Genomic DNA, 8028 nt, shown 5'->3' on the forward strand with positions numbered 1-8028 from the left:
TGGAACATGTTGGATCTGGATGTGGATCTTCATCTCACATCCTGGATTGTGGATTATCTAACTAACCTGCTGCCTTCAGGTCGGCGCTACAGGTCACATAAAGCCAGGACGAATAGGCTCAGAGACAGTTTCTTCCCCAGAGGCATCAGCACTCTAAATACGTTTCACCATAAAACACATTGACTTTAAATCTTCTCATGCAAAATAAATCTATGTGCAATCACCCTGCCCCCTCCACCTGTACGTGCAATACACTTAGCTAGTGCAATTATGTAAATACTTTTACTGGCTTTATTATGTTTAATACTTTTATTCAACTTCTTATTTTATTGCTGTTTTTCTTTTGTATATATGTGGCACCAAACGGAGCAGCGCTCCTAATTTCATCGTATGCAAGTCATTCAGTGACAATAAGTTTTCAGACGAGTCTGCAACTGTTAGTCTCATCACAGAGGAGGGCGACAGAGAGTACAAAGGACTGATACTGGACTTTGTAGACTTGTGCCTGCGGAACCGCCTCCAGATCACTATCCAGTCCAGACAGTGACTGGATACTGCAGTGGTAAGATTTCTGCCCTTCATGTGGGTGATTGGAATTCGAATCCTGACTTCCCCCCCTGCATGAAAGGTACTACCTCCAGTAGGGGTCCTTAGACAAGACCCCCTTACGCTACGTGCTTACCTGGGATATGAGTGTAAGTCGCTTTGGATAAAAGCTTCTGCCAAATGCATAAACATAAATAGATATATGCGGATTACCGTAGGAGACAACACTTCCCTCTAACACCCAGGGATATGGATATTGATGGATACTGAGATGGTTATATTTTACAACTACCTGGTTGTTCACCTGAACCATAAACTTGACTGATCATGCTGCTGCTCTCTACAGGAGAGGGACACCAGGAGGAAGAGCAGTCGCCCACCAATCGGAAGGTCGGTGGTTCGACTCTGGCTTCCCCAGGATACATGTCGAAGCGTCCTTGGGCACTGAACCCCCCCCCCCCCCCCCCAGTGTATCATTGGGGGTATGAATGTGTGTGAATGATTAGAAAGCACGTAGTTATGTGTATCTTAAGACGTGCTGTATGAGTGTGTGTGAGTGGGGTGAATGCGGCATGTAGTGAAGCGCTTTGAGTGGTCAGTTAGACTAGAAAAGCGCTATACAAGTACAAGTCCATTTACCATTTAGGAGCAGACTCTACCTACTAAGGTACTTTGGGGTGCAGGGGCACTTCTTAAGACTTTCTATGACTCTTTTTTGGAGTAGGCTGCTGGGCCAGTGGCATCTCGGCAGCGTACAGGAATAGGGTGGAAAAACTGATTAGGAAAGCCAGCTTGGTTGTACGATGCCCCCTTCACTCAGTTGAGGTGGTGGGAGAGAGGAGAATGATGGCCAAGTCATCATCTCTGATGGACATCTTGTCCCACCCCCTACAGGAAACCATCACAGCACTGGGCAACTCCTTCAGCAGCAGACTGAAACATCCAAAATGCCTGAAGGAGCGGTATCGCAGGTTGTTCCTCCCTGCTGCTGTTAGACTGTATGACCTGCACTGTTCTCAGCAGACCAAAGGCTACATGTAAAGCTTACACGTTAAAAAACATGACAACAATCCATGCATTCAATAATGTATATGGTATACTATTTTTTATCTTTCTATAACCAACCAACACAATCTCTGAATATTCACAAACAATTGCTAATTTTTTCTATCTTACTATCCTTGCTGCTGCTGTGAATTTCCGACTGTGGGACTAATAAAGGACTATCTTATTTCCTGTTTTCCTGGCAATACATAAAGAAATGAGTGATGACTCAAGACTTTCGTTCTGTACTATTCATGCTTTTGTGTGCTATACCTATGAAAAAAGGCTGTTCGTTAGTTTGTTTTGTTTGGGATCCAGCTGACATGTTGACACGATGTGTTTGATTCGCTAGTCTCCCATCCAGGAGTCTCTCATTGACTTCTCTGACAGCGGGATGAACAGAGTGGCTGCTGACATCTTCTTAGGTAAGAGCGGAGTAGAGAAAACAAATGATATACATTGAGAGGAGGCAGAATAGGAAGGTAAAGAACTATTAAGTGCCTGAATATGTATTTGTACATTCTGAATCAGATGTCGTTCATTTGCATTTTTTTTTAGCTAGAAACGTTTCAATTATGGTTCAAAGTCCTAAACATCTGGTCTGCCTACGTCTAAAGGCAGTGATAACTTATTGTTTTTATTCCAGCTATAATGAAATTCATGGGAGACTTCCCACTGAAAGGCCAGACCGAGCAGGAACTGGTCAACACTATATTGAAGGTACACAGACACGAGCAGAATTTTCAGAATTTAACAAACTCTAAATGAACAGTGTTTGTGCGTTTTATAAGCTTGACTGCATGGACGTGCTCTTAAATTTAGCTAAGTGGTGACCATGGTCTGATAAAGGATGAAGCCTACTGCCAAGTGATGAAGCAAGTCACTGCCAACACCAGCTCCAAACCGTAAGACTTCCAGCGGTGGCTGATACTTAGACGTTAACCAATCGTGTCGTGGTCACGGAGAGGCTGTAATCTGTGGTCGTGTGTATGTTTTGTGCAGTGACAGCTGCCAGAGAGGTTGGAGGCTGATGTACATCCTCACGGCTTTCCATCGCTGCTCTGACGTCATGAAGCCGTTTCTGCTGAAGTCCCTGCAGGATGCCTGTGACACCCCTGGGATGCCTTACCAAGGTAGACAGTCCATCCATCCATTCATTAACGACGGCGTTGACCGACATCACATTCATCAATCTCTCACAACTTGTCTATATCTGGGTTTACTGGCTGATGCTCTTGATTTATAGGAATTGCCAAGGCGTCTGAGCAGAATCTGAGGAGGACTTTCCAATATGGTGGCCGTGTGCAGTATCCCAACAGCATGGAGCTTAAAGCTATGCTGGTTAGTTTCTACCTCATTCATGTGGTCTTTTTTTCTCTCTCTCATATTTCTCTTGAACCTTGTTGGAGTGTGAAAATATGCAACGAAACAAACAGAAATCTCTGTTTAATAATTGCCGTATGATTGAATAACCTCATCAATCTTTTCACGAGGTTCCAAACAAACCTTCATACAACCAGCGGAGAAAGCAGAAGAATGCAAAACAAAGCCAGAAAAGAGTTCAGTAAATAAATTAATTAAGAGACACCTCATGTCAATCTGCAGATTCCGTCGCATAGATAAGGGGACAAAGAGTCACTTTAGAAGCATTTCCTAAAAAAACAGATGCAACCAGTGCATTTAAAAAATGAGCACAATGACACGTGGCCAAATAACGACTGTAAGGAAAACCATTTGGACTGACCTGAAAGCCAGCCATCACCACAGCCTGCTGCCCAGTTCTAGGTTATCTGTAAAAAAAGCTTCCATTAAGAAAACAGCATGTGAATATAATCCTGCTGGATCCTCGTCATGTGACTTAGCGCAGGTGAAAATGTGGATAATGATATCGTAACTGACCTTGTGCTACTTTGATTTAAACAAAACCAGTTTACACAGTTGCACGACTCCTTCAAAATGAGAGATTTTAAGTTGTCTTAAACTTCCCTGTGTCTATTACGAAAAAACGCGACTTGGCACTCAGTTTGTTCTGATTATGTCTTTTTCACAATTACACAATTAAAATATCTCCCCTGGTTTATTTTTACAACACCGGCAGATATAGCCACAGCCATGTCAGGAGCGAAATTTAAGACATGCTTATTTTTGGCGGTAAATAACTATCTATATGAAGTGAGCCAGGTTCAAAAATCAATGCCCACACCTTTAAGGCTCCTTAGTGAACACAACAGGTGCTTTTTCATGCCAAACAGGGCTTGGCCATAGCACAAAGCGATAGTAAATCTGGCCCTCAGTGTAAAACAGTGATTGGAACAATACAGACCAACAGGAGCCTAACTGACTTTTACATTACAAGATTGTGTGCTGTTTGAAAGTCAGCCTTATATTCTTTATATACTTAAGATAAACTCCTCTATCTTTATAATTGTATTAGTTTGCATGACAGGCAAATTAGATATGCATGTTTAGTGGTTTATTATCATGATAATGTGCAAACCGCAATTATTCCTCTACTCGTGTCCCTTTTCTTGCTCAAATGGGACTTTGTGTAGCAGAATAATAACCGCTGTCAGTGACAGCTGAGTGCTGAATGCTGGTTGTTAATCATATGAAGTTTCCCTCTGATTGGTTGTCTGTGGGCAGGCCGGGCGGAGCTCCAAGAGACAGCTGTTTCTGCTACCAGGTGGGATTGAAAGGCACTTGAAAATCAAGACATGCTCTGTAAGTGTGATACGCACGCGCGCGCACACACACACGCACGCACACACGCGCGCGCACACACACACACACACACACATTGCAAAATAATCAGATTGAGTGAAAGGAAATTGGAATGATTTTAAAGAAAAGCATCTTAGTAGATGAAAAAATCTCTTAGACCAAACAATACATAGAAATAGAAGGACTGACAGTAAGTTTGTTACAGTATGTTACGGGAAAAAAAATTATATGTGCCAAATTTATGGCTGATGATGGATCGCATCACATCACTTATTGTGAAAGACCTTTTTTCATGCCAGGTGGCTTTGGATGTGATTGAGGAGCTTTGCTTTGAGATGGGACAGCAAAGGTTGGAGGCGCTGGATGAATATGCCGTCTTCTTGGTCACACACAGAGGTAAGAAGTGTCTTGTTAAAGTGGACTTCTAAACTCATTTTATGACAGCATATTGCTACATGAGACATAGAAATTATAAATAGATGGTAACTGAACTGCTCGCCCGTGTAGGTCAGAACGTGCGTCCCCTGAACAAGCGGGAGTACATCCTGGACATTGCTACGGAGGCAGAGCCAGTTGACGCCAACTACAGCCTTTGGTTCAGAAGAGTCATCTGGAGTCTGGCTCTTAAACTTGACAATGAGCTCTATGTCACCATGCACTATAACCAGGTACAGCACTGCTGTTAGAAATAAAGGACAGCTGATATCCACTTTCACGGAGTTGCAGATTCAGCCAAAGCTTTAGTGGGGCAGCAATGTTGGCTCATATTTTTACTTTGTATCTTGTGTCACAACAGTTCTCGTTGTCACATGACGGTAGATAAAGTTTCAACAATCCTTTATACAGAATCGTTACCCCACGTGGCCTCTTTTCCAGGTGCTGCCAGACTACCTGAAGGCCTTGCTGAGTGTTGTTCCTCAGGGGAAGGTCAGTGAACAGCATCTGCAGCAGATTGCCAGGCTGGCAGCCCTACAGCACCGTGCCAAGGACACAGTCTACCTGCCTACCCTGTAAATATACTCCGTATAACATTTTTCTGTAGCACAGCACTATGAATCCTTGCTCTCGTTCTGTAAACTCAAACAAAATGGGAGCTTGCACGTGGATATGCAGCTATACATGCTTATTCTCACCCATTATACCTACTGTGTATGCTCACATGTACAGGTACACTTGCACACTGGCCACTATATATGCATAATATAAAACAACCCCACATTAGGAAAAGTTGGGTATAAAATGCAGTGATTCTTATTTACTTTGAAGAAAAAAGTCCCTTTCCATACCGGCACTACTTTTCTAATTTGGGGTGTTATATAGCTACTTCCTTGAGTTACTTATGGCTTGTTGTTATGTGTGTGTGTGTTCAGGCGTGAGGTGCAGGAGTGTGTCCCCCCCCAGTTCTACAGCAAACAGGGTTCACAGACGTGGCTGAATATGGCAACTCAGCACATGCAGCAGATTCAGCCATTAAACCCGCACCAAGCCCGTGCGCAGTTCCTTGGTAAGGAATCAGCGCTTTTTCAATGTGTGCATGTAGCTGCTCGCATGTTCTTCCTCAGATATAGAGGTATTAAATTATTCAAACGGAAATGTCTTAGACAGCTGACTGACAAAAACGTGAGTGCAACTGTAAGATGCAACAAGTGATGCCTTCATGGAGCATTAGTTTACAAAGCTTGACAGCGCTAGCTTATTTAAAGTGATTTTACATACATTTTTTTCCCTCTTTTCTTTTTTTAGGGCTGGTCAGTGCATTCTCCATGTTCGGCTCCTCCTTCTTTTACATCCAGAGTTCTAGCTCTGCCTCCATCCACGCCCCGTGCATCCTGGCTGTTAATCTGAATGGGTTGCACTTTCTTAACAAGGACACTCACGTAGGTCACAGGCTTACTCTCACAGCCGCACATGCACACAACCCCCAGGCTCTGCACGCTTTTGGTTCCAACTGGCAAAATGTGGTTGCTGGAAGCCGGGTGCTCGCAGCTGTGCTAACACTGTTGTTTTACTTTGGAATGATCTGTTTCAATTTAAAAGATAATTCTTTTAATCAGTTACCCCCAACAAGGCGTTTGGCCCCCTCTGCTGGTTAAAATGTTTGCTCTCGGTACACATCCATTCAGTAGTATCGTGCTTTTTTGTGTGCTGTTTGTTTGGTGTTTGTGTTGATCGGATTCTCATTTGTGAGCATGTTTATCTTATCTGTGTATATGTGTTTGTGAGCAGGAGACCATGATACGTTTCCCCCTGAAGGAGGTCCAGTCAACTCGCACTCAGAGACCAACTTCAGGCTCCAGTTACCCCTATGTGGAGATCATGATAGGAGACCTGCTCAACCAGCGCATCACACAGCTACAGCTAGAGCAGGTGTGTGAATATGTTTGTGTGTAAAAAGAAGATGAAGAGTGAATTAAGTGCCGTTTGCTACCATGGCTGCAATATGTAAAGTACACCTTAGTTTGCGTGTTTCGCTTGAACACTTTATCTTCAGAGCCGTGTGGTTCAATGTTTGTGTCTCTGTCTGTGTGTTTTCCAGGGCCTGGAGCTGTGTCGAGTCGTTGCCATGCACATGGAGAACATGTTGTCGCTCAGAGAAAAGAGACTCACCCTGCCACCGAGCGAAATCACCCTGCTATAGCACAGACACGCTGATGGATAGATATACACAGAGACAACAGCTGAATGCCTTATAAATGTACTGTACCTACCTCTATTTTTTATGTTAAATGTTTGATATATAAAGGCACCCTAACGAGAAGTAATGCATTTATGATGATGTTAAACGCATCTAATTTGGGAAATTCTTTTCATTATCAATCCATTTTTTTTTTTAAATCCATCATTCATTGTCTCAGTGAGGCAGTTACAGGGAAAATAAAGGCAGGGTACAGTGCAGTGACTACAAAGGTTACAGGAAACATATTTAAGGAAGCAAATTTTGGCACATAAAGTTGTAGTCCACATGACTCAAGAGTTTGCACTAAGTAAATGTTTATTAATACAATGCACATCATGTAAATAGTTGTTGTACATAACTAAAGCTTGTAAATAATGCTGTACATTAAAGTTTGTACTATTCCGTTGTGAAAGTTGCGTGAGTTATGTTCTTATTTCACACAAATGAATAGTGAAATGATGAGAAGTAATTCCAAATGCACCAAATATGATAATCTGTGCAGAAAATGGAATTCATCCAAAAACAATTAGTTACATTTACAGTGAGTTAATATTTTAATCATTCCTTCAATGACATCAGATTAAAAAAATTGCAATTGACAACTTCAATCTTTCAATTTCTCAGCAGATATTAAAAAGGACCCAAAGAGGACAAGAATAGAAAATTAGCATGAATTAGCAGAGGCGGCTGCACAGTTTTCCACGTGCACTGCGTCTGCACGTATCAACTGTGCACGAAATTAATGTGAGGAAATAAAATGTAGGAATAATTCAACAGTTTCAGGTGAATTTGTCAAGTTTTATTAAGTCTCATTGGCCATTTTCTTTGTGGCTGTTGAATTTTCCGCTAATCACATACCGCTTTTCATCGTTCACTGATATCTGTTGCACGCTCGTGCACTCGGCGTATACTGCCGTACAAAACAAGCGTGCCTCTGAAATGCTCTGTTGGGTGGGCGTTTCTAGGTGGTTTCTCGCAGATTTCGTCGCCCTCATTGGTTAACAATACCGGGGTTCGTGTGAACCGGGAAGAGGAGGGGG

At 42.6% G+C, this 8028-nt stretch overlaps 1 protein-coding gene across 1 annotated transcript in view; it reads left to right on the forward strand.

The window, feature by feature from the left end:
- Window positions 1-7082, forward strand: part of myo15aa (myosin XVAa) — a 42713-nt gene extending 35631 nt beyond the window's left edge. The window contains exons 55-67 of the mRNA XM_072369584.1: window positions 1943-2015; window positions 2237-2310; window positions 2413-2495; window positions 2593-2723; window positions 2837-2931; window positions 4234-4311; window positions 4611-4707; window positions 4819-4979; window positions 5188-5321; window positions 5682-5815; window positions 6055-6188; window positions 6538-6678; window positions 6848-7082. Coding sequence (XP_072225685.1) covers window positions 1943-2015; window positions 2237-2310; window positions 2413-2495; window positions 2593-2723; window positions 2837-2931; window positions 4234-4311; window positions 4611-4707; window positions 4819-4979; window positions 5188-5321; window positions 5682-5815; window positions 6055-6188; window positions 6538-6678; window positions 6848-6949 — 1437 coding nt within the window. The 3' untranslated portion in view covers window positions 6950-7082. The remainder of the gene's footprint in view (window positions 1-1942; window positions 2016-2236; window positions 2311-2412; window positions 2496-2592; window positions 2724-2836; window positions 2932-4233; window positions 4312-4610; window positions 4708-4818; window positions 4980-5187; window positions 5322-5681; window positions 5816-6054; window positions 6189-6537; window positions 6679-6847) is intronic.
- Window positions 7083-8028: the final 946 nt, after the last annotated feature.

The sequence above is a fragment of the Leuresthes tenuis genome, unplaced genomic scaffold, assembly GCF_036924035.1.
Source record: "Leuresthes tenuis unplaced genomic scaffold, fLeuTen1.0.hap1 SCAF_17, whole genome shotgun sequence".
In the NCBI taxonomy this organism is placed as follows: Eukaryota; Metazoa; Chordata; class Actinopteri; order Atheriniformes; family Atherinopsidae; genus Leuresthes; species Leuresthes tenuis.